This window comes from Xenia sp. Carnegie-2017, unplaced genomic scaffold (genome assembly GCF_021976095.1).
Source record: "Xenia sp. Carnegie-2017 unplaced genomic scaffold, XeniaSp_v1 HiC_scaffold_24, whole genome shotgun sequence".
Classification (NCBI taxonomy): Eukaryota; Metazoa; Cnidaria; class Anthozoa; order Malacalcyonacea; family Xeniidae; genus Xenia; species Xenia sp. Carnegie-2017.
Window position 1 is genome coordinate 12487894 of NW_025813487.1, and position 26985 is coordinate 12514878.

The 26985-nt window shown below is 36.3% G+C and overlaps 1 protein-coding gene and 2 long non-coding RNA genes across 3 annotated transcripts; all 3 read left to right on the forward strand.

Moving 5' to 3' along the window:
- The first annotated feature begins 215 nt into the window (after positions 1 to 215).
- On the forward strand, positions 216 to 2060 carry LOC124450475. The gene is made up of 5 exons (XR_006949990.1): positions 216 to 317; positions 472 to 607; positions 1357 to 1454; positions 1698 to 1769; positions 1974 to 2060. It is a non-coding gene; the product is annotated as an uncharacterized LOC124450475 (long non-coding RNA).
- Positions 2061 to 6924: 4864 nt separating this feature from the next.
- LOC124450492 lies at positions 6925 to 14319 on the forward strand. The gene is made up of 4 exons (XR_006950007.1): positions 6925 to 7191; positions 11906 to 12315; positions 12513 to 12818; positions 14285 to 14319. It is a non-coding gene; the product is annotated as an uncharacterized LOC124450492 (long non-coding RNA).
- Positions 14320 to 16525, forward strand: LOC124452164. The gene is made up of 5 exons (XM_047002750.1): positions 14320 to 14575; positions 14785 to 14860; positions 15233 to 15527; positions 15620 to 15704; positions 15984 to 16525. The coding sequence occupies exons 1-5, from the start codon at positions 14320 to 14322 to the stop codon at positions 16301 to 16303; spliced, it is 1032 nt and encodes a 343-aa protein (XP_046858706.1). The 3' UTR covers positions 16304 to 16525.
- The last annotated feature ends 10460 nt before the right edge of the window (positions 16526 to 26985 follow it).

Below are 26985 nucleotides of genomic sequence, written 5' to 3' on the forward strand. Positions count from 1 at the left end.
GCTACTGTGTTTATTTAAATGTTTGCTTTATCTTAATTTATGTCCCCTCCTTATATTCCCTATTGTTTTGCAGAATAACTAAGTGGATTTCTGCTCTTGGTTGTTCCTTCGTGTTTTTATGATTAAATGATTTGTTACATTTATTTATTTTTTGCTTCTTAGGATATTAAAAAGGTCGTATTATCCGTGATTCATGACATATCGTGGCCGGTTCATGATGTTCATAAAGATGTTCACAGTATGGTGGAAATTTTATCTGAAGTTGAAGATTCACAAAGAGCTGCTGATGTAAAGGGACCTGTCATTGTTGTGTGCAGGTAAACACGTGTCACTGGAATATTAGCAGTTGATTAGCCTGGTTTCTTTGCTCTGTTTCGTTAAAATTCAGCGGTTTAAGTTCTGTGTGAAGATCTCTACAAGAAATTTGCTACAAACTCAAAAGTAGCTATAATTTTATTTTTTCGCATCCAGTGATGGAGCAGGTCGATCTGGAACCTATATTGCTATCTCAAATCTTGTCGACCGAGTCAAAATTGTCCAAGCAATGGATGCCTTCCAATGTATCAAGCTAATTCGTAATGGACGCCCGTAGTGCGTCGAAACGGCGGTAAGCTTGTCTTTCTAATTCTCATGAAGCCCCAATGGCACCAACACCGAGCGCTATTGTCATTTATGAACTATGCAGCCTCTACTAAATAGACCATCAAAAATTCGTTGTTTTTACTTTATATATATCAACACTTTGACACATTTACAATCATTATATGTTGTATGGATATTGCCAAATTTCAACTTTATAATTCGTGCTTGTATGCGAACTTTGCTCTCATTATCGTAGCCTAACTGCATTTTTGGTCCTGCTATGTATGTCGTGCTATGTAAATCATCAACAATATTTATTTCTTTAGAAATTTGTTGTGTAATAGTTAGTCAACATTATTTACATATCAATTTGCCAGCTGGTTACGCTGATGGCTGCTCGGCTGTTTTTGTTCCTGATTTTCGTTTGCATTTTGAGAGTAGAAGTTTTTAGCTTGATAATAAACTTACGCCTAGATGGATAGGCGCCGAACTCCCCCTAACAATTATTTTACTGAACGTCTTTATATATGAGTTTTGATAGTTTTAGTGAAATAAAACAATGCGTGATTTAAGTAAAGAACGTATTCAAGGTGTCCCACTCCATGAAAAATAGAATTCTGCAGGCGCCACTGTCTGATGGCCGTTTGTCAAACGTCAACATAAATTTCCAAACAGAATGTTTCTGGACACTTACACATTGAATTTTGCTTAGTTCGACTAAACTTGGTGATGTACTTATTTTTTGATTATTTCTATAACATTTTTATCATTTAGGATCAATTCAAACTCTGCTACCATTCAGAAATTTTACCTGAATTGGAAGGTTTAAAAAAAACTGCTGAAGTCAAATGAGCTGTCATTGTTGTGTGGAGGTCATGTATGTATATGGAGTGCGCATTCATTTAACGTCTCATATAATCGCACGGGTATCGAAGCTCTCCTTTCTTCATGTACGTGGGAGGGGAGGGTGGGAACTATGCAACAAACTTTAATCCTTATATTTTGAAAATCAATTTTAATTGAAACTGGCGTATTCTTAATTCGATCTATGTTATTATGATGGAAATGATTTTTTATTTCAGTGGTGGTTCTATTTGATATCTCTAATCTTGCAGATTTCGTTAATCCGTCCAAGTGGTTGATGTATTTTAATGCATCTAATTGCTGCGTTGCTCTCTGGATCAAAGGTAAGTAATCTCGTTTATAGCAAAAGTATAAGCGACAATTTTTTTGCATGCAAGCAAAAATATGACTCTTCAATCACACGATTTTCCAAAATGTTGTACTTAAAGATTGAAATTGTTAGTCTACGTGTGTGAACTACATACAATCTTTCATCAATGAGATCTCCAATTCAGCAACCCGTTTTTCAAACTTGTCAATTCTTTCAGATGCAAAAAATCACATTGAAACATCGCAAGCGTAACTTACGGTGAAACAGCGCACTTTGATTGGTTCAGAAACATTTTTCTCTATTCTTTACTTTTTCATAATGGACCAGTAGTCCATTACATGTATATTTTCAAATAAATGTAAACAAACTTCGTGAAGCAAATAGCAAAACGCAAAAAACAAAAACAAAAACCATATGCGAATGTGAGTCGAAGAAAGAGCACTTGTAAAGTGAGTTTTATTATCTGGACGACACAATTTGAAACGATTTATTTTTTAAGATGGTAGCGAGAGGCGTGCTACAGCGTTAATCAAATTTGGGTGATAAAAATTAATGCCCAACATAAGGCTTTAAGTTGAGCCAAGGTATAGCAGTTTCAAAAATGGAATTTATTGTAACGTTTTGTCTTTACTTAAGACATCTTCAGACAATAATGAGTATTATTGCATTCTTAATAGGATATGCCACTTATACGTAAAGAATCATATTTACATAAGCTGTTAGAATACAAAAGATGACAGTGTCGAATACATTACATAAATTACGAAGTTAGGAAGCACAATAAATTGCAATTAAAAGGGATAGCGTGGAATACAACTCTCTAGGACGTTAGGTGAAGGCTTGTGATTAGAATGTTCTTATGAATAGAGAGTTTGTATGGATCGTGAGAAGAGAAAATTATTTTAAAGTCGTCAATATGGTGGTGTTTCCACATGTGTTTTTGTGAGCAAAATTGCTCGATTACGTAGGGCGCGATATTGGTTACCTTTGAGGAGAGATATTCCCAAATGCTTCAAAAATCTTGTGTCTAAATGACGTTTGTTTTGACACTCATACGATGCGTTGCAGCTGCCATACTTGAATAAATACACAAATGTAAAACTCACCCCTTCCATTAGCCGCAAACCTATACCCTCACTGACCTCTTCACTAACTTCCACAGCTTCATTACACTTAGTTACAAACGTTCACTAGCTTCCTATGTATTTCATCAAATCTCTCTCGAACGTTTTTCCACATAGAACTCTAATTTACAGAAAAAAGTTACTCGCCAAAAGCGATTTTCCTTCCCGCATATATGATCAAATGACACATCGCTTTCTCATCAACACCTTTGACCCAAACTTCCCGTCATAACTGTACACCTGTTCACTTCAGAATGGAGACATAAAGTCAACTTTTTAAAAATAATTAGCATATTTTAAAAAGTGTATAAATTACCAGCCAAATGGGTGAACATAAAGCTTGTCTTACACCAAAGTAAAGTGATGTCGAAATAAGGGACAACAAAAGTTGATACGGTTTTAAATTTGATAGCAGACAATACTATATAGAACACTTTTAACTTCAAGATCAGTAAATTTCAAAACCATTTTATTTTTAATTCTTTAAAATACAATGCTGGACTAAATTCTGTATCGCTTCAATTACCAAAACGGCTAAGGCGAAGCATTATTTTTCTCGTCATTTCTCGTTGTATTTGTGACGTGCGGCTGTCTTTGTGTCCATGGTGCAAAAACAAACACTTGAAGACAATAAACAAACAGCTTTTAATATGTCGTAAATTTTGTTGTTTTGCCTAAAATTTGAATATTTGTGACAAATAGCTGTGAGCGTTGCAGCTCCCACACTTGAAGAAATACACAAATGGAAAATTCATCCCTTCAGTTTACCGCAAACCTATACCCTCACTGACCTCTTTGCTAACTTCCACAGCTTCATTCTACTTAGTTACAAACGTACACCTAGCTTCCTGTGTATTACATCAAATCTCTTTCGAAAACTTTTTCACATAGAACTCTAATTTACAAAAAAGTTACTCGTCAAAAGCGGTTTTCCTTCCCGCATATATGACCAAATGACACGTCGCTTTCTCATCAACACATCAATTATAATAGAATACACTCCCCGAACAATTGAACATGATCAATTCGTCATACATTTATTATAATGTAAACCTGTAAAAGAAAAAAGCTCAATTCAAGAGCGTGTCTATGTTATTTTTGCGTTTATTAATTTTATTCAGTAACGATTACGTTGGAAGATTTTGTTTGTTTGTTAAAGGGTGTGATGGTTCGGGTTAAGGTGTTCATATATTGATCTATGCTAGTTAAACTTTATTATTATAATAGTAAATAGTAAATTTTACTGTAAAGTTCGGTCTGACACAATTTGTTGTATTTAGGGCGTGAAAATTTTGTTAATGACTGTCGGCAAAAGTGAATTTACTGTTGGTGAAGATTATAGTCTAAAACTTAAAATACGTTATGGGAGCAATTTAATTTTTCGTCATTGAGCACTTCAAGTCATTAACCTGTTTTGCCGTGTTTGCCCACTTTAGATGCATTATTTGTGCTTCGTTGCTTCGTAGCTATAAACAGAGGTAATTCTATAAAATATCAAAAACTTTATCTTCTATAACATTGCTTCGTCAACCAACTACAGCATCCAAATTTCCTAACACGTTTAAAGTATTTTTGTTGATTCGTAAAGGATAGGATTTGACGCAAAACAAATTCTATAAAATGTTGAATAACTGGGGAAGATGGAATAAGTGTTTGTAAATACTCAACATGCACCATACATTTAAGGAAGCCGATAGCCTTGGCCAGCAGCTGCAAGTAAAACCTTGCGAAAGTCACAACTCTTTTGTTCGTCTGACTTGAATGTATCTTAATTTTTCACTGCTTGTGTAAGGTGTATTTCTTCAGTCGCCTTATTGTGTCCGTTTTTCAATTAAATAAAGAACAAAGGTAAGATGTGATGTAGTTAATAGTGAAAAGGAAGTTTCTTTATCGTCAATGCTATGTTAACATTTAATACTGCAATTTTTTTCTTTCACTGAGTTTCATTTACCACAATACCTCCATGGTTCATGTAGGATTCGGGACAGGTTATTACATTCATATTTTGATTCATATATATTATTATATTTTTCGCTCAAATCTCTCAACTACATCAAAAACAAACCCTATTTCACTGTTCTTTAAATATATTCGTTCTTCAGCGGAACCTGTGAAAAATCATAAAGAAATCCGCTTGAGATTTTCAATTCTTATGGAGTATTCATTGGCAGTTAGTACTCCACGAATAACTGCAAACAAAGGAGTAACGACAAGCTTGGTAAAATGTAAAAAGCTGCAAACCATTTTCAAGATTTTTTGTGATATTTCTGTAAATTTTTATAATAGAATTTGAGCCATCTCAAGATAACGCTGAAACCCAAAACTACTTAGCTGCCCTTAATATCGACGTTGGTTTATTTCGTATGCTCTTCCTCCCCAATAGAAAAAAAGCTACGCGGTGCATGTAATGTAAATATCTAACACCCTTTCAACATTATTTTTTAGTCATTATCTTTTGAAATTTCTAATTTATTTAGTTAATTTTTCAACTGTAACTTTTTGAATTTGTCAACTGAGCAATTTAGCTGTTTTATAGCTGCTAATATATTGAGTTCGATGAATTAAAAATTCGAATGAAAATCCAATACGGGTATAGCTATAGAGACAATACAGGTATAACTATACAGGTATAGAGGCTGCATTACAAGAAATTGTAAAGTACTTTATGATTTCATACGTTTTTTACATGTATCATGACATAACAGAAAATTGAAATGAAATAGCTAATGGAAAGCTCTGCATGCACAATTGTTAATTTCATATTCAGAAAAAGAGTTTTAACATCGTCTTTAGTTTTTAATCTATTGTATCTAAAATAAATGATTTGCTTTGATTTTAAGTTGATCTCGCTTTCTTCGCTTCCTTAGCGCTATCCACTAAAAAGCATTTTTTTTCATCGTTGAATAAATCTCTTGAAACACAAACAGTTGAAATTTAGATTGAACCGAGTAAGAAGAATAAAGCATAAATTGAAAGATAACCAAGTTTCATTCTTTTAAAAAAATTATAACCATGTACATATATAACAGCTACAGTTGCTTCCAATGCGAGACCATCATGCAACCATATAAGACTAGCTTAATCCATTTCTGAACAGTTTTCTCGCTACACAATTTTGCTGAAATTAATTTTTTAGATAATGTTCATATATTGCTCAAAAATACGTTTTGATCGTGATCTGCTTGCATCACAGATGTAATTGTGACGTAGTCATTGTCGATCTAAATATAAATTTAAAGTCCTCTGTGATAACGTACCTACATCCAATAATCAATTATAATTTATAGCGTTAGTGTATATACTTGGATCTATGCAATGATGAGTTTAATAATATGGTCGTTATTGTGGCTGTTATTTGGTCAAGGATTCACCATGAAAATGGGTTGGAATGAAGAGCTTGAGTTTTGTGAGGAAGAATGGAAGAAATTTGTGGCGGACAAAATTGAAATCGATTCGAAATGCGACAATACTCGTACACGTTGTTGTGTTGAGGAGAAGAAATATCTTTTGGAGCGATTTAAAATTTTTAGTGAAGTATGTCCACTCGAAGGTAAAGTAAACAACAGTTCAGTTTACAGTAAGTACAGAACATCAACTGAAATGTACTTGGAGAACAATCACAACACTTATATTACTGAGGTACTGTTTAATTTAAATAACGCTAATTGAAACCGTGTTCTTAGAAAGTGCATTAAAGTAAGGTACCTAAAGTAAATGGTTTAAACCTGTAAGGTACATGTTAAAGTACTCAACTGATTTGGATACACTAGCTTCACAGCATTAATGCAGCATAATCTCTCGTTTATTGCTCCTCTGTCTAGTTACAAAAGCAAAGTAATATGAGAGTAGAGTCAAAAATAGTAATATATGCAGTTATATGATAAAGTCTTTATAGTTATTGTCTATTTGGGTTTAAGGAAGACTTTCGATTCAATGTGAATAGTTTGTAATATTTTCTGGTCAAATGATTGTCTCTTTCTACTTGTTCCTTTTCTCTGGACAACCACTTAAAGATAACTTAATTTTTGTTAGGTATATGTTGATGCAGCCTGAATATTCTGAACGTTACTAATGGGTCATACGTCTATACTGGTGGGCTAAGCCCCAAATTTTCTTATTTTGCATTCGCAAAATGGAAAGAACCAGAAGACTTCACGTGTTCACATAAGTACATAAATGAAACAGTAGAAAAACTGTATGATGAACCTTCTGATATATTTGGAGTCGGACAACACAAAATCCCTTACAAGTATGTTTTATACGGTGGAAAAAATCACACTTGTTATGTTGTCATCAACGTGAACAAAAAAGGTACGTGCAAGGGTAGTTCATTTTAATTTCTCCTGAGTCAGTTTAGTTTATAGTGCACCATTGTGATTACAGTGCTTCGTGTTCAACTTTAATCAAATCCATACGACACTTTGACCTATATTTAATTCATTATGTACATCTACTCTTATGTGAAATTTCTTTGCACTTGCAAAACTAATAGAATACATGCCCAGAACAGACGAACATGTTTAATTCGTCATAAACTTATTATAATGTAAACCTGTAAAGGGGCAAAAGCTCAATTCAAGAGCGTGTCTTGGTTATTTTGCGTTTATTGATTTTATTCAGTAACGATCACGTTGGAAGATTTTGGTTGTTTTTTAAGGGGTGTGAGGGTTAGGGTTACGGTGTACATATATTGATTTATGCTAGTTAATCTTTGTTATTGTAAAGCCTAGTTCTCATTCATCGCAAAACGTCACTAGTATCGGCGACGTTTATTGCGGATGGTCGGTGATGGCCTCTCGATGGCCTTGTGTTCTCATTCATCGCAAAGCATCGCAAAGCATCGCTCACCATCGGCGATGGTCGGTGATAGCCGATGAGCGCTTTGAGAAAAAAAATGGCTCCTTTCAATCTGAAATTGAATATTATAATTTCTGTGCAGCTTCAATTGTATTTATTGGCTTTGTTAAGGAAAGAGCAAATTTTACTCAGATTAAACAAACCACGAAAGAGAAGCTTTTGGATAAGAGAAATGTTGAAGAAGCGCGAGCAGGAAAGTCAATATCATATTTTGGTTGAAGAGTTAAAATTGCACGATTGAGAGTATTTTTTCAAATTTTTAAGAATGAGTCCAGAGAGGCTAGAGCATCTATTAAATCTTGTTGCCCCCTACAAAAGAAATGCAAAAGCAGAATACCAGTTTCTGCAGGAGAAAGACTTGTCGTTACTTTGCGATATTTAGCTACAGGGATTCCCAACAATCCCAAGCCTTTAATTTCTGATTGGTAAAATTATCAATCCATTTAATTGTGACGTATGCGGAAGAAAAGAGCTCTCAGACTCTTTTGCCAATATTGAAATTTTCATTCCTCCGAGCAACATGTTTGTGATCACGACCAATATATATTTGAGACTTAAGTGGGCATGGTAAAATTTATATTTGATAATAAGTCTCCAACCATCACTATAGTGTTTGATTTTAGAATAATGTTTCGTCTAAAGTGTGTGCGTATATGGCGTTCATTTTCCGCCAAAATTCATGCCTTAATTTTTAGCATTATAGCTCACATTCGCGACATTAAAGTTTTCATTCTCGACATTAAAGTTTTCATTCGCAACATTAAAGTTTTCATTCGCGACATTAAAGTTTGCATTCGCGGCTATAAAGTTTTCATTCGCGACATTATAGTTTTCATTCGCGACATTATAGTTTTCATTCGCGACATTATAGTTTTCATTCGCGGCTATAAAGTTTTCATTCGCGACATTATAGTTTTCATTCGCGACATTAAAGTTTTCATTCTCGACATAATAGTTTTCATTCGCGACATTAAAGTTTTCATTCGCGACATTAAAGTTTGCATTCGCGACATTATAGTTTGCTTTCGCGACATTATAATTTGCTTTCGCGACATTATAGTTTGCTTTCGCGACATTATAGGTTCCATTCACAACATCATAGCTTGCATTCGCGACACTATAGTTTGCAATCGCGACATTATAGTTTGCAATCGCGACATTATAGTTTGCATTCGCGACATTATGGTTTGCAATTGCGACATTATAGTCTGCTTTCGCGACATTAAAGTTTGCATTTGCAACATTAAAGTTTGCATTCGCAACATTAAAGTTTGCATTCGCAACATTAAATTTTGCATTGGCGATATTAAAGTTTGCATTCGCAACATTAAAGTTTGCATTTGCGACATTAAAGTTTGCATTCGCAACATTTGCAACATTAAAGTTTGCATTCGCAACATTAAATTTTGCATTCGCAACATTAAAGTTTGCTTTTGCGACATTATAGTTTACATCTCGACAATAGTTTACATCAATGCTCAAATTTCATTAAAGTTGAATATTGGTGGCTTGTGCAAGGGTGCAAGTTCCGACAAAATTATTTTCAAGGAGATACGTGGAAACACGGATACGGATGAATGGTGGTCAGATAAAGCACATGCAGATAACAGTGAATGTCAAAAGACCAAACATTTATTTGCACCAACCAGAGGCGTAACTAGAACGTTAATTGGGTGGGGTGTATATTCATATATTCAGTTGTGCCCTACTGATTTCTTTTCAAATTCAAATCACTTTCAAAAGAAATCAGTAGGACACAACAGAATATATGAATATGCACCCCCCTTCCCCTCTCAATTAACGTTCTAGTTACGCCTCTGGATCCAACTAAAAAACTGCTTCAAAAAATCTAATGAAAGTGTTAATAATTTGGCGTAAAACATTTAAATAATGTATGCCAATACAAAATCAAGCATATCAATCAAACCATTAAATTCTAATAGAAAGATAAAGGCTAGCGAAAGGTCAGTTTTGTCCTCCTTAATGAATGCATAGGTACAAAATTGTTGTCCTGAAAATTTTGACTGCGGAAGATAAGGTATCTATTATGTTTATTTGAATGGGTTTGAACAAATATACTCGAGTCTTGAAGTGTCAAAATAAAATAAAATCGCTGCCAATATCATAATTCCGCTAATCTTCTCTCAATTACATTGCAGGCTCATTATTGCCTCCGTATTATGCTTATCAACTTCATATTAAATAAAAATGGAGGGGGGACAACAGAAAGTGAAATCTACACAAGATTTGGCTGAAATTTTAGAAATAGTCCAGAACAAGCTAACAAGATTGGACACAATATCTCACCCAGATGAAATTGATTGTTTACTTTCAAGAATAGATATGATCAAAACCAGAGTTATCAGTCTCTGTCTCGATAGCTTATTTTTGGATTGCAAAACACGGCTTATAAATGCCTTAATGAGGTAACTGCGTTTGCATATTCCCCATGTGAAACACGAAGTCGTGGCGACCTATAATCGATGTTAACAAAGAACAAGTTCGCTTTCTTCTTGAGCAAAACTTTAAAGTGGCTGAAATTTAGCCGAAACACAAGAGTCGGAAAACAGACGCTGGAAAGGTAAATTAAATCACTTGGCTTTACTTGCAGACAGGCTAGTTATTTGAAAATATTGCAAGGCTCGTAGCATCTGCTTCAACTCCTTCAACATTAATGACAGAATAGCTTATTCCTAATTGAAATAAAATTGGGAAGAATACTAAATAAATGAAAACGTACAATAAGATCTTCCCCTCACTATCTTGCAGTTATCTTCTTCCCAACAAGTGATTTCATTCTCATTTCCAACGTCCGTTTTCCGACTCCTGTGATTCGGCTAAATTTCAGCCACTTTAAAGTTTTGCTCAAGACGAAAGCTAACTTGTTCTTTGTTAACATCGATTGAAGGTCGCCAGGACTTCATGTTTCACATGGTGAATATGCAAACGCAGTTACCTCATTAAGGCATTTATAAGCCGTGTTTTGCAATTCCAAAAACAACCTATCGAGACACAGACTGATAACTCTGGTTTTGATCATATCTATTCTTGAAAGTAAACAATCAGTTTCATCTGGGATAGATATTGTGTCCAATCTTGTTAGCTTGTTCTGGACTATTTCTAACATTTCAGCCAAATCTTGTGTTGATACATTCACTCTCTGTTGTCCTCTCTCCATTTTTATTTAACATGAAGTTGATAAGTTTTTAATACAATGATGTGAATTTCATGCACCATATGCTCAATAATGCACAGTTCTCAAACTGCTCCTTAGAACACTTAGAATGGTATGTTATCAAGCTTACCTAATAGCTAGCTGCATCATTCCATATAAAACAGAAAAAACTAAGGGTTACTTCAGCATATTGCCAAGTAAAGGCGCTTGTACAACTTCTCTTGCAATTTGCTATCTCTGTTTATATATTGCGATACAAATTCGCATGCGAGGTTGCAAGGTGTGGATTCCCTCGTAATAATAAAGTCAGGCAACAATTGTGATGCAAGAAGTGTTGCATGATATGGAATCTGTTTCTACTTATTGCAACAATTGCCACAGCGCTGCAACGCATTTTTAAGGTGTTATACTGTGTAACGTCCTTGCATGTTTTAGTGCAATGTTTTCTTCATTGGTCAATAAGAACTCGCTATCCGGCTAGTATCTAGGAATATAATTAACTCTACAGCGAAATGTTTGCCATTGCAAAATACAAGAAGTATTGCACAGTGTAGCATCATGAGAAGGCCATCACAACACAAGTTGCGAAACAAGTTACATGGTAGAAAAACGCTTTAAACTGCTCGTATGCTGGAGAGTAGAATTTTTCTTTCTCCAAAAACAGAAATATGTGGAATGCTTGCTACTACAGAGTTCAAAACACAGTTTCTTTTTCATATTCATACCTTGTTTTTGTTTTTGTATAACATTGGCTGACTTCCTATGACTGAGATGAAAATCAGAGAATACTCAATTATTTATGCTTCTGCGGATGAACTTCCTGTTGATCAAAAATACATAAAAGAAACCTGACTTTTGGCATTTAGGCTTCCCTGTCGTGTTGATAGTGTTCAGTATCCTAAATTAATTTTGATGAAGTTTTGTTTTCTTTTCCAGATTTTGTCAAGTAGCATTTGCGAGCTATTTTTATCATTATCAATTTCCTTTTTTCAGGAACAAATGGATTTTTATCAAACATGTTCAATTAGGAAAGTGTATCTATGATACTGGGATGACGCTTTTTAATAGTCCTCCACATTTTGGTTACTATCTGAACCTTACTAAGAACTGTTTTGACCCAACAACTCAGTATCAATTTCATCAATCTGGCTCCATATTAAAACCGAATAGAAGAGGTTGTCTTGTCGGAGGAAGAGCCTTACAAGATTTGTTTTTGATATACGAAAAGAAAGGTGACATTGCTGCTGCATGCAATGACGCAAACGCCTTAACCCAAACTTTTCAAGGTGGAATATTTACTTTCGACTTTAATAAATGTGCAGTACCTCCAGGATATATTAAACGTCATGTCTACATGGGAATAGCCAAATGTAATAATGAAGAAGATCAGTGATTTCATTTTGGTAAGAATTTTTTTTTAATCTAATATAAATGCATTAAATTAAAATCTTATTAAAAACTACCACAAATCTTCAGCTATAGGGATGGCGTCTACATGCAAGGTCAACGTCATCAAAAACTTTATCTTCATCAGATTCAACTTTGTGTTTACAGGATTTTAAAGATAAACGCGTACCGATTGTATTTTTTTTTACTATAGGTTCAGTGGCATGTACTGGACAAAAGATAGCGAATGCTAGTTGTTCTAAAAATCAATATATGGTAGTAAAAGTGGCTGAATATCGTGGATTGAGTATAGGAAGCTCTTGTGGCTCAAGTTATGATTACAATTGTAGTGTTGATATCACATGTGACCTTAAAAATTACTGTGATGGTGAAAGAAAATGTGATGTATTTGTTGATGATAATCATTTTCCTTCAAATATTTGTCCTGGTTTGGAGAAATATCTTTACTTTGAATATCAATGTAACGACACAAGTATGCCACACAGAGAGATTTGCAATTGTAAGTACTATACAAGCAGATTAAATTTTGCTTGGTAATTTATCAGCCTTTGGACAAGTTTTGACCTGAATTTTTCGTCGTATGGTAAATATTCTTACATTGCGTATACCATCAATTTAGAAAATTTTGAAGCATTTTTGTCAGGTTTCTTCGTCAAGAGTAATTTGTCTATTGAATTTTAATATTTGTTTATAGTCCACTTTATAGTGTCTTCATATGATTTGATATTTAAACTTGATTTCTTACTTTTTGAGCTGTGTTTAACTATATCTGGGCATTTTACATTTTTTCGTGCAAACATCTCTTCTCACAGTGTCTTTAATTTTTGAAAGTATTTGTACTAATCTGTGTTTGCCAAACAAAGATATTTACTCTTTCATATAATATTACATATTTTTAAGAATTCATACCACTGAATTGTCGTGCACATATACATACAACGGTATATTTTTGTGAAGAAGCATAACACACCTGATCATTTGGATACACTTCTTTATTATCAGATTTTGCAACACAAAAGTAGAGTTCAACACTACATGCGCTCATTGTTGACATAAAAAGTAAAATCAAAACGAGGCTTACCTAATTAAAATGTAATTCTATAAAACATTGTAGACCAAAAATCATGACGATGGTAAGATTATTTTGATCTTCTAGATTTTTGCTTTCTATTGACTAAACCTGATTCTTACGAAAAATTCCATGGGAAGAGTTGCTATTTTAAAACAAATTAAGAACAAGTAATTTATTGTGTTCTGTATTTGTATCGTCAAAATGTGTCTGTTTTTATAGTCTTAAATAGGTAAACAAAAGTGAGGCCTTTGCACGAACAATGAGTAAAAATACAGACCCATTTATCATCTCATGTGAGGGAAGTTGTATTTATCACATACGCTACCCTAAACTATGTTTAAATCATTTTCAATATCTTCGTTACGCGGCATATTGCTATGGGCAATGTTATTTCTGTATTTTTACTTTACGGCCTCTGGACAGTCATACTCAGAATTTTCTGGTGGGAAAAATTATACTATGTGTTGTGGAACTTCAATTCTTTTTTCTTTTTAAAGTTTTTGCAAATTACCTGCATCCTGGTATGTAATGGGAATATAGTCACAAGAAAGTCTCGTATTTTTAAGTAATATAATATATCACCATCCGCTACGATAGTCTCGAAGATTACACTTAAATATAACACTTTTTCACAAGCCCTACCCGATTTTCTCTTTATCTGACTGTTATCAAGCTTACTTTCCATCACTCTTACACTATTATGATGTTTTACTGTTTCCGACAAAGTTACGTCTATATGATTCTTAAAAAAATTAGTTTCTTTCAGTTTAAAATTGTCATAGTTTTAATTAAATCAGATATGTTTCTTGAGTTGGGGATCATGGGTGCTATGATTTATTGACTCACAGCTTTGTAACAAGCCATATAGTGCATGTATTTTTTTTTGTTTTCAGTTCCCGAAAGTCCTCCATTAAATATATCAATTTCTATGATCAGAAGCTTATCGTTTGTAATCACGTGGGAGCCACCTGATATAAACAAAAGAAACGGAGAAATAGTCGACTACACTGTTTGTATCACAGCCTTGGAGAATTTAAAATGTTTAAGCAATTATACTACAAAAGAGCAAAGTTTGAAAATAGACAGTTTAAAACCAATGACAAAATACTACATTCGTGTTTTGGCCAGTACAAAAGTTGGTCCAGGAAGTTACAGTGAGAGTAAAATGGCAATAACAGATGGATGTACGTTTTTTTAAAAGCCTTCTTTTTCCATGTTCTAGTCACATTTCAAGGACGATAATTGGGGGTGGGTTATATTTATGCACGATCTACCGTATTAAGTTTATTTGAAATTTGAATATGAACCACCTCTCCAATTACTGATCTTTCCCAGTCCCTGTAATTTATTATAAAGTTTGCGTGAATTGATAAACATAATTGTATTTCTGTAGTACCACCGGAAGCACCTTTATGCGCGACGAAAACAACATTGACATTTTCTTTGAAGACTCCTAAACAAAGATATGCGTAAGTAGTTGCATGGAAGTTCTTCTTTGACTTTTTGTATTGAGTTTACGAACAGTTCTTAGAGTAAAATTGCATATATTATAGGAAATTATAAAAAACTTTTTGTCAGCGTTTATCGTCAGACTAATTAGGATTCATCTAAACTTGTTTTATAATGCATTTTTACATCATTTTCATAACCACATCTGTGCCACTCCGTGTTTGATAATTATATAGTATTTGCATTTAGAGCTATGTATGTGCGAACATTAGGTGGTGGTGTGATTAAGCACTTTCGAATGTTTATTTTTTATAGGCTTTGTTGTAATTTAATCTTTCATGTCTGTTTCAGCCAACTTTATCCGGCGAAAATTTAATTGCTCCTGTTTTCAGGTATTTCTTTATAATCGCTACGAAAGGAAACGAAGAAAATTCTTCGCCACCTTTTAAGTATGGCAACTATGATTTGGTAACGTATTCATCTGAATTTTTACAACCAAAACCTTATATAGCTGCTGTGTTTGCTCCCAAATATGATGGTGTGTTTGTGTTTACACCTGGTGATGGCTCAAACACAAGTATTGCAGGAACACGAACACGACGGTCTACAGATGGAGTATATTATAATGGTCCTTTAAAAGCTAATTCTACATATCGAATTTTTCTGCGATTCGTGGTAAATGAACAGGTACATTCTGAAATCTTGCCTTTTATTGATTATCTGCAAAAGCATAGTCAAGTTTATCTTTTTCATAATTGTATCTATTTAATCAATTTTAGGGTCTTTATTGTTCAACTGATTGGAGTTACGCAGCAAGGACTGGTCCTTCAAGATGTGCACATACAACACTACGTTCAACTTCTAGTAAGGCTAACTATGTTTTTATTAAAAATGACTTTGATGGTTGTGGGAGCTTTGTAAAGCAGTCATTCAGAGTGAAAAACAACCTTAACGTTTCTAATATATCTTTAATCAATGAAGACATTAAATTGTAAACATAAATTATCTGATTTTAAAGGGACAATTGTAAATTACTTGTACTTGCTTAAGTTTTTGTTGATGATTTCATTATTTTCATTCATTATTTGAAAAACCTATCGTCAGAAACTTTAAGAAAATTAATAGTCTTTAATGTTTGTTTAGATTCGTTAAAGTGCAACAAAGAAAACGGAAAGTTGTTACCGATTGTCATTGCCCTGGCTATTTGTTTACTAATGTCAATGACCGTTAACATTTATCAGTTGTGTTATCGTCGTAAAAATATATCAAATAAAGATGAAAATCGTGATAATAAAAAGCGACCAACAAATGTTTATGATAGTTCTGATATCCATGACAATAATTATGAACAAGTTGACGGCGACCAATCCTCATACATGTCGTTGAACAACACTGGAAGAAATGAAGACGAACATGTATACTGTCATTTAAATGAAGTTGGCAAGAACGAAAGTATTATGTAATGTATGTTATTCGCAGTTATCGATATTTCTTCAGAGTAATTTTCTGTAGTTTTCATTGATATTTTGATTTCTGTAACCATTGTATGTGTTTTTATTTGGAACATTTCAACTCCTAAAAATAATATACTCAACATTGCACTCATTACTAGGGTAGTACAAATTTAAACAGGCTAAAAACTAATTGATTTCATTTGAAATAAATTTATGTTGATATCTAGACTACTTATTGTCTACATTGTTTACTAAGCTCCTGAAATTACCCATTCGAATGTGGGAGTTACTTTTTTGCAATGCTGCGCTTTGTTTACTTTTCATTCAGATCAATTAAATTTTCTGATAACTAGGGTACTTGAAACTGAAAACTATTGCAAGCTTGTTTTATGATTTCTGCATAATTTCAGTATTATTTTCTCCTCCAGGTTTAGGTATTCATCTTGCATACCTTTATATGATTTAAATCTTAATGTTATTTTACAATTTATGTTTTATTATATATTTACACCTCAGCGAGCTTTTGGTGACGTAGACATACGCCTGTATTTTATAAGCGCTCTCACTCTCATCTTCACTAAGTGTGGTTTCAAAATCACCTCGGCGTATTAATTAGACTAATCGCTTGATTTGAAATATTTCATCAAAAATCTTGCCATTGATTGAGAAATGACTTTGCTTTGATTAGATACAGCGAGAGGTTGAATTAAGTTAGCGTGAGTGTTACTAACGCAGGCTTTTAGAATTCGGGCGAAAGTGAGATGATTTAAAGAATTTCCATTCATTGTTCGATAATGTTTAATGTGAAGTGGGTTTTTGAATGTTACTTATCTCATGAAAGTTTTTATTAAGGCAGATGGATAGCTGCAACTCTTTAAGTGCCAAAAGATCTAAAAAATTTCTAACAAATAGTCAAGTCTGAGGGTGAATGGTTTTCGTTTTACATTGCTGTCGCCAATAATTTAGGTCGTGCAATAGATCGGGACTAGGTAAGTAGGTGGCTTATATTCGCAAAATAAATACAGCTGTCCCGTCAAATTCTCTTCAATGTTTGAAAAAATAATACACAAAGAACTCCAATAAAACTTTTATGATAACATATATAATTTTAGAGTTCACAGGCTAAATGCACATCATCATATATCTAAGCTACTTTCAGGAACGACGAAGATAAAGTGTACGGGTTCTCTTGCAATTTTTCCACTTTTGATCAGTTTTTTAATTGAAATACAAGCACAAGACATAACGACAGATAGATTATCAGAAAAATTTTAAGGTAGAGATATTGAACAGATACGCTAAAGCATAGCAGAAATAGAAAATTGCAGTGTAACCGACATGAGATATCATCATATTAGTGAAGTTTTTAGAAGATTTGTCAGTATATTAAGAAGATAAAGAATACAAACTACGGCAATAACTTTGTCCATAATGGGCAAGCGACAAGAGTGTATAATTCATGAATGCATTTTAAAAATTCTGGTTAACTTGAGTAGACGGTTATCTTTGAGCGTTAATTGGAGGAGAGGGGCACGTATTTATATTTTCATGCTCTGCCGTATTAATTGAGCTCTTAGTTTGTAATCGTCGCCATAGATTTGCCAGGAGGAAAGCGAAATTTTCAATATGAACATAATAGCTGAAAATAAGACTTTTAAAAAAGTCATCACAATAGTAAAATAAAGAAAGATTTATTATTAACGTTTCGTCTTTATTTTAAGACATCTTCAGATTATTTGAGATGAATTATAAACACGAGGTTTTAAATACCAGCATATATTACAGGGTATTAAATTTAACACCCTGTAATATATGTTTACATGATCCCGATCTCAACTGTTTCTTAAGCGCCAGAAGTTATTTCTGTTGTATAATTCTCATATTAGCCCAAATTGGTTGTACTAATTTTAAATTTTTTCAATAGTTGATGAATCAGGATATTGTGAAATTTCTCGAGAAGATTTATCTGATGATGAGCATTGAATCGTTCCATTTGCTAAAATCATATAAGGCCCCGTTTACACTATACCAGATTGCTATCGTAGCAGGTTAAATATTCTTTTTATTAAAAGGCGTTGAAATTGTTTAACGTCAGAAACACAATCAGACTAAATCTATCGGCTTAATCAGCTTTTACTCCGAACAGTTAAACCCTTTAAAGCTAATGAACATGTCATGATGAGCGAATCCGGTATAGAGTAAACGCAGCCCAACACTTCGCTGAATCCCGGCTACCCGGGCTCATGTAATCAGCCTTTTTGAAGGCTTGAGTTTGCAATGTATGTACACTGCATATCTTAAAGTATATGTCTCATGAAAGAAGTATTATTGGAAGAACATTATGGTCAAAGAAGGGCCGTTTGGAAGGGCTACAGGAAAAGCAACCGAGTTTTTACTCTGCAAATTTATTTGCATAATTGTCTTGTAAATATAACAAATGCGTTTATTGTTTTTAAGTGAAATAACCAAAATCTTTATACAACAAGAATGGGTAGTACTAAACTGTAAAGATTGTTGACTATCAACTGCTGGCCATGAACAACAAATACGTACGGCTTGTTGTTAATAGAAGAATATACTTTAATATCTTTATCTAGAAGGCTATCAATATGGCAACTCATTCAAGTGTGCAAAGGTTTGTGCTATAAAACAGAGCACAATTTCAAAAGCAGGTATTAGGCATTTGGGAAAGCTTTGAAATGCAGTTATCTTCTACATAATCTTAATTGGGTAACATTAAAACAAATGACGAACAATTGCCATTATATTAAAGGTTTTTTCCATTCGTTCAACAGGGATTAGTGAGTGGAACTATGGAAATATAACGATTAACAGAACGCGTTTTTGCCGTATTCGTCATTAAGTAATTATCTCTGTTTCTTTCTTTGGTTTCTGGTAGGTTGTTTCCAATGGGGGAATGTTTGGGATCATTTGCATTCTTTTGTTGAGGAGGCGTAAACTTAACTTAATCATTTCACAAATCGATCGATGATGAGAATCATGACTACGTCTACAATTCTTCTTTGACTCGCAATTTTTACTGAGATGCCCGATTCGCCGGCATAATAAACAACGATTGTCTCTCCTCAATATACTCTTGCAATCATTCACATCAGTTACTCTATCACACGATGCCGAAAGGTGTGAAAGTGGCTGTTGATCATTTTACGGAGGATTTCAATCTATTTTTATTTCTTCCGACAGGTAAAATGTGAAAAATATTGGCCAGATGAATCTAATGTATATGGTGAAATTCAAGTGACCGTCACTGAGACAAAAACTTTTGCTGACTACGTCACGCGCATGATGGTTGTTGAAAAGGTAATTTTCTCATTTCCAGTCTCTATTTCTGTTGATGCCCGTATATTTATGTTTCCTTGACGAAGATGCAATGCACACCAGATTCGATCCGTTTCGTCAGAAGAATGTTGTTATGACCAGATGAGTATCATATAGTTATGAACAGACCTAGTCGTGTAATCATTTTTAATGTCATTAATGACTGCGTTTAATTAACAAACGAAAAAAAGTGCACCGATATAAGTTCCTTGTCTGTAGATGTTGAACTTTCAGGTTAGGGCAGTTCTTGAAAGAATTGTTGCTGTTAGTGTTGCCTCAAATTTCGTAGCCCGAAGTCCGATGCGCAGATTCTTCCAACACACCGGGTAGGCTACGGCAGCAGCAGGGTTTGCTCTCCTGTCCTTCCTGGCCTGGCGTTTGGCATCAAGTGGCTCAAGTCGACGGTCCTCGAGGGCCTTGACCCCGTACAGTGTAGACTGCCTTCAGGCAGTACGGTTGGCAGACAGTCCTTCCCAACCATCGACGGGGATGTTGCAGGCGCTCAGGGACTGCTTCAGGGAGTCATGGTAGCGATTGATCTGGCCTCCCTGCTTTCTTGTGCCGCAGGCCAGCTCAGAACAGAAGAGCTGCTTGGGAAGACGGCTGTCTTCCATACGCATCACGTGGCCTGACCATCTCAACTGGGACTGCATGATCAAGGCCTCGATTCCAGGCAGGGCGGCACAGCGAAGGACCTCTTGGTTGGTCACACGGTTCTCCCAGTGGATACCCAGAAGTCTGCGCAAACAGCGGAGATGAAAATGGTCCAGTTTTTTGATGTGGCGGCGATAGCAGGTCCACGTTTCACAGCCGTATAGGAGCGATGTTAGTACCACAGCTCTGTAGACTGCGACTTTCGTTTTCTGCGTGATGCCCCGCTCGTGCCACACTCTTGTCCAAAGGCGTCCAAAGGCGCTGCTAGCCTTTGCCAGTCGGCAGGAAATTTCCATGTCCAGGGTCCCAGACGAAGAGAGGCAACTACCAAGGTAGGTGAAGTCCTCCACATTCTTCAGCTGGGCACCGTCAATATCAATGACTGGTTCTGGCTTGCTAGCACCAGGGGCTGCTTAGTACATGACTTCAGTCTTCTTGATGCTGATTGTCAGACCAAAGGCTTTAGCAGCGGTGGAGAAACAATCTGCCAGGCATTGCAAGTCTTCTTCAGAGTGGGCGCCAAGCGCACAGTCGTCAGCAAAGAGGAAGTCGCGGACCGGGGCTTCACGCACTTTGGTCTTGGCGTTCAGACGACGTAGATCGAAAAAATGTCCATCTGTCCTCTATCTGATCCTGATGCCGGCGCTGGTTTGGGTTAGTGCAGCTGACAGCATCTCGGCGAACAGCAGGCTGAAGAATGTGGGAGCCAGGACGCAGCCCTGCTTCACTACGTTGGTGACAGGGAAGGGCTCGGAGACATCCCCATCCCTCTGTGATTGTCGCAAGCAGGCTTCTCGCCCTTGTTCTTATACAGGTGTATGAATTTGGCGTCTTTGAAGTCTTGAGGCAGCTCTCCCTTCTCTCAAAAGTTTTGAAACAGACTGATCAGCCGGTCAACGATAGCCTCACCTCCCACCTTGTAGATTTCAGGAGGGATTCAGTCTGGCCCTGGAGCTTTACCAGTCTGAAGCTGGCTGTTGACCTTCAGTGTCACCTCTCTCGCTATTATCTCATCTAGGGTGGGAATCACAGGTCGCTGTGGCAGGTCTTGGAGTGTATGCTCGTCAATGGAGGATGGCCTGCTTAGTAGCTGGCTGAAGTGGGCTGTCCAACGCTCAAGGCGTCTTGTCTGTTAGCAGGGTCCCATCAGACGCTCGAAATGGGGTCATGATGCTAGAGGAACGTCCAGAAACTGACTTTAGGCCGCTGAAGAAAAGCTTCGTGGCGTGTTCATCGGCATAGCTCTGGAGTTCTTCTGCTTTTGCCTCCTACCAAGCATCCTTCATCTGTCTGATCTTGACCTGGTTCTCACTTCTCAGCTTCTTGAAGTGTTCGTGCTTAGGCACTGAGGACTTTTCACTCAGCCAGGCTGCATGGGCTGCTCTTTTCCTTGCCAGGAGGTCGAGAATGTCCTGGTTGTTGTCGTCAAACCAGTCTTGAGGCTTTTCTTGGGGTGCCCAAGGACCGTTTCGGCAGTGCTGTAGACTGTGTCTCTGAATATTGCCCACTCTGAGTCAGGACTGCCTTCAGCATGTGCTGCCTGTTGCAGGTTCTGGGAAAGGGCGTCACTGAGAGCTTGTTGAACTTGCGGGCGGTTCAGCTTGTTCACATCAAGCTTTTTCTTCACGCTGCTGGGTTGTTTCTTGAGCTTGTCTACAATCTTGAAAGATGCTTTGCAACGCAGCATAACATGATCTGACCAGCAATCTGCTCCTCTCATTGCTCGGGTTACCAGGATGTCGCTGATGTCGCGGCGTCTCGTGATAACTAAGTCAATCAGGTGCCAATGTTTATAGCGGGGGTGCATCCAGGTGGCTTTGTGGGTCTCTGGCTGTTCGAAGAGCGTGTTAGTGATGGTCAGCTCTTCCTCAGAGCACAGAGTCAGCAGAAGGAGTCCATTGGAGTTCACCTTTCCCATGCCTTGGGACCCATTGCGGATGGCGATGCAGTGTTGTCTCTCCCAACGCGGGCGTTGAAGTCGCCTAACAGGAGTACCTTATCGTCTCCCGGAGTTGCGTGGAGGGTGTCGCTGAGAAGCTGGTAGAAAGCTTCCTTCTCCTCATCAGCATACATCATCGCTGGGGCGTAAGCGCTGATGACTGTCAGGTGGGTGTTGCCAGCCAGCGGGATGCGCAGGGTCATAAGTCTATCGCTGATTCACTTCGGGAGTGTTTCAAGCTTGCTGATAAGAGCTGCACGGATGGCAAAGCCAACGCCAGCCTCTCTAGGCTCGTCCTTCCCCTTGCCACTCGAGTAAAACGTGTATCCAGCACCAACCTCTGTCAGGTCACCTGTTTCCGCAAGTCTGGTCTCGCTCAAGGCAGCGATGTCGATGTTATATCGCGACAGTTCTTGTCCAACAATTGCTGTCATGCGTTCTGGTCTCTTGCTGTTCTTGGTGTCCATCAAAGTTCTTACATTCCATGCCGCAAACTGCATAGTTTTCCGTGCTTTTCTGCCGGAGTTTCGTTTGTTGTTTTGGTTTCGACCACGTGATTGGATGTCCAGCCAGCTGCTGTATGCTGGCAGGGAGTGAAGAGGCAAGCTTTGTTTGGGTCACCTTTTCTAGACCCCTCCCCGAGGGGGGAGCAGTGCTATCCCTAAATAGGGCTGCTCTGTCACCAAGGTTGCTACCGGACTCCGCCTTTGCCTCAGTGGGAGAAGAACGATCGAATATACGCCTTGGCCGCCTGAGTGCAGGTTTGTGGCTAGCAGCTCCCAGCACCATCCTGTGCCTGCCACCGTCACCACTTGACCATCGCCCCAGGGCTTCGTTTCAGTGTATGGGGTGTGGCGTAGTGATTCCTGAGCATGTAGTATGGAAGTCCTGCATTGCCCAAACTTCAAGACTCCCCTCTCGGCCTAGACGATGTAGTCCAAAGGAACACATAGTGCTACAGTTTGGAATCGCTTCGGTTGCAGGAGCTGCTAGAAAGATGACAGGGTATGTCAGCAGACTGCCTTAGGGGCCCCACTCCGCATTTCTGTCAGGTTAACTCCTTAGCCTTTTCTTCTCCCGAAGATGCCCACAAGGCAGTGGGGAAAAAATTGAGTTAGATATCTAGTTAGTCATTGACATTTATGCAAAGTGAAGTACCCGTCTTTGTTAATGTGGGGAATAGGTATTGTTTTGTGGCAGGAACACGAGCTGTCAATTTTTTAAACTTTGCTTCTTTTTTAGCGGAAACTAATCGTCCTATTCTTAGGCGTGTTGAACACTTAAAAACTTCTGATTACATAAACGCATGTCTTGTAGACGTAAGCTCAGACATTTTCTGAATAATATAATTTGCACGTGATTATTAATTTCTTATGTAATATAAGCATTTTGGGTATTGAACACGATAACTGATAATTGGCTACCCAAGGTAGGTCTTCGTTTTCTGGTGATTGCAAAAAAATGCCTTAAGACTTTGTCAATGATTTTTTAGGGTTATCTTGGAAGAATTTCTTCATTGCAACGCAGATGCCTTTGAAGGGAACCATCAACAACTTTTGGAGGATGGTCACTCAATATAAATGTATGACCATCGTTTTGCTGAATCAGCTAACTGATGATAACAAGGTTTGTGTCGTTTTCATGAGAGCGGGAACAATTTTTATACTTGATGTAAGCATAGTAGTGTTAAGTGTGGAATTCAAACAAAATCGGTTGAACAACTTGCACTCATTTTGTCTCATCTTTGTACTTAATTTTTTTGTTAATTTGTTTGTGTTCCATTGAAATACTCTTTTGCGCAGTCGTAATAACATTGTCCATATGATTTTTATTTACTCATTTGGTGTAAAATACGTATGGGACAGCGTTATGCTATTTCAATATTATAACTAACATTATAATTTTACAACCAGCATTCCTTTCTATCAATCATGCTTTTAATGTGTACAGTTTTTTGCACATGAATGAAAGGCTTCAGTTATTCACTTCTGGTCTTATTAGGAATATCCAATGTTTTGGCCCACGAAGAGAGCAACAAGTCGACGTTATGGAACATGTACTGTTTTGTTTGATTCAGTCGTAAAGAAAGAAGACATTGTCGTCAGAAAGCTCATTGCCTCTCCAACTTTGGTTAGTCGTTTAGTATTCTTATACATAATATATTAATCAAAACACGGTTTTTAATATGCACATGAAAAACAACATGTGACTTGGATGAGATTTGAACTCGCACCTTCGGAATACTACTCCGCCGCTCTACCTGTTAAGCTACCAAGCCCACAGGATTGGAGACGAGTCAAATCTCTTTAAAACTGCGTAGACGAGAGATTCTCGCATCCATAAGGGCTTGGGACTTTTCTAGAAAGTTAGCTTATGTTGAAAGCCGGAAACGTAAGCAATCGGGCTTTATATTACGTTTACCATCATTACCGATGTGACGTCTTGTGATCAACATAACCTGTTTCTTTTTGCCGCCATAAAAATTGCCCTATACTAATGTAAAACTATTTCTAATTCATTACGAAATGAACTAATATTTATTTTTGGCTTTGTTATATTTATCCCATTTGTTGGTCGTGCTTTTTTAAACAAATATAGTTTAACGACGCATCCGAAGTAGACGCCCACAGTTTGTTGAGACAGCGGTACGTATGTAGACCATCTTTACAATAGTACACGTGGAATTTCAATAGAGTGTTTGCATGTGACGTCAAAGCAGCCATTTTAGGGGAGTACATCAAAGTGCCGATGCTCGGAGAGCATGAAATTTGCATAATTTTTTTTCACTATGTGCGATTTTCCCCAACATGGTGACTGATGAAACACTCTATTATGACATTCTTTTCATGTAATGAACGTTTTTATTCATCAAAATGAAATATTTCATTTATGAAATGTTAACTTCATATACAAAGTTTTGGTTTGTTTTGATTTTACATTTTGTTATTTCATTGGAACTGTTTGCCATTAATTATATTTGAGTTATTCACATTTATTTAAATTTATTTACATATGCATTTTATGTTACATTTTATTTTAATTACATCTTATATCACATACATTAAATTTTATATTACGTATTATATTTTATATTAGATTTGATTATATTTACGTAATTGATATGTCATTTTTTGTCTGTGTTTGGATACTTCTTATGATTTCCTCTTGATGTTTATGTAGGAGCAATTCAAATTTTGTTACAGTGCAGTGTCAGGCGTGTTGGAGTCCTTTGACAAGTATTCAAATTTCACAGAAATAGCAACGATTTGAGAACGTTTAACTTTAGTTTACACTCGTAGTTAAAAGTCGGTATTTAATATCTATAGTGTTTACTATCGAATCAAAGTAAAATACGCTTTAGAAATTATAAATAGAGGAATCAATTAGATTTCCTCAATATTGCTTTGTTGACCTAGAGCGAAAACCATTCGTACAACTATGTATTAACTACTGATTGTTGCCTATTTAATTCTAAGTATTTTTTAAGTTTTTAACTACAACGTATACGACGAGGCTTTATTGTAAATATATGCCGTGGAAGATCCACGAAAAAGAAATAATTGTATGTATTTTAACAGCGGTATGATATTGTCGTAGCGACAACGACTTATTTGCACTGAATTTACGTGATTATTTTGAATTTTTTTACGACCTACATAAATATTTTTCTTTCAATATTTGCCGTCTCATCTCAATGAAATATTCTATTGCTCGAGACTTTTTTCCATAGCTCTAGAGGTGTATAAAGGCAAAGACTTTGGGATTTTCTTTAAAGCGTCTTTTTGTTCTTCTTTTGTTCTTCTCTTAGCTTGAAATTTTTCCCTATGCTTGCGCTTATGTCGATTATGTCACATGCTTTGTTGATTATCTTTGTTTTATCTTTTGTTTACGCTTGTTGTTGTCCTTAATTCACTCGTGTGAACTAGGCTTTATTGTATTCTATAGTTTTTACGGATCCTTGGCTCAATTAATATGAATCATTCAAATTTTTGTGTCGGCTGATTGCAGGAGGAAAAATTCTTGATACACTTGAATTAAGCATCTTGTCAAATCATTCAAAAGTACGACGGCCAAACACTATTTGTTGCTGTCGCTTGTTAATAATTTGCTTGGAGCTTGAACTTGTTAGGAATATCCAATGTTTTGGCCCACGAAGAGAGCAACAAGTCAACCATATGGAACATGTACTGTTTTGTTTGATTCAGTCGTAAAGAATGAAGACATCGTTGTAAGAAAGTTTATCGCTTCTCCAACGAGAGTGAGTATTATAATAGTTGCGAAGTATTTGGCACTTCAACATCATCATCGTTGTAAAAAGCTTGGTGAAAAGTTTCAATGCGTCATAAAAAATTAATCTCTTACGATATTGACAGCGCCATCTTTTTTTCGCCGCTCTAATGAGTCTCAAGCTCCGAGTTTTTGATCATCGTGCAACTCGATGTATGCACTGCCGAACATAATTATTGCAACAAAAATCACAGCGTAAAGCTTATCATAGTAAGCACAAGCGAGGAATTATCTGCTACTTAAAGTTGGATGTTCATAGCAAGTACACTTTCCTTCATCCAGTACAATCCCTTGAAACGAGCAGTAATAACACAAACGCATAAGTAAACACAAAATCTTACCAAATATCTAGGAAATCAAAGAAGGTCGAATGGTAAGAATGGTTCAGTACTTATCATAGCCTAATCATGGAGTACCTAAAGATAAAAAGAGTTTGGTGAATGTCTTGACAGAAGTCGAAAAGGCACAAAGA

What these genes read in the sequence shown, in the direction of transcription:
- LOC124452164 (XM_047002750.1), top strand. Translation starts at nt 14,320, where the DNA reads ATGATCAGAAGCTTATCGTTTGTAATCACGTGGGAGCCACCTGATATA. An exon ending in AATGGCAATAACAGATGGAT is followed by an intron (nt 14,576 to 14,784) that starts GTACGTTTTTTT and finishes GTATTTCTGTAG; the next exon opens with TACCACCGGAAGCACCTTTA. An exon ending in ACTCCTAAACAAAGATATGC is followed by an intron (nt 14,861 to 15,232) that starts GTAAGTAGTTGC and finishes TCCTGTTTTCAG; the next exon opens with GTATTTCTTTATAATCGCTA.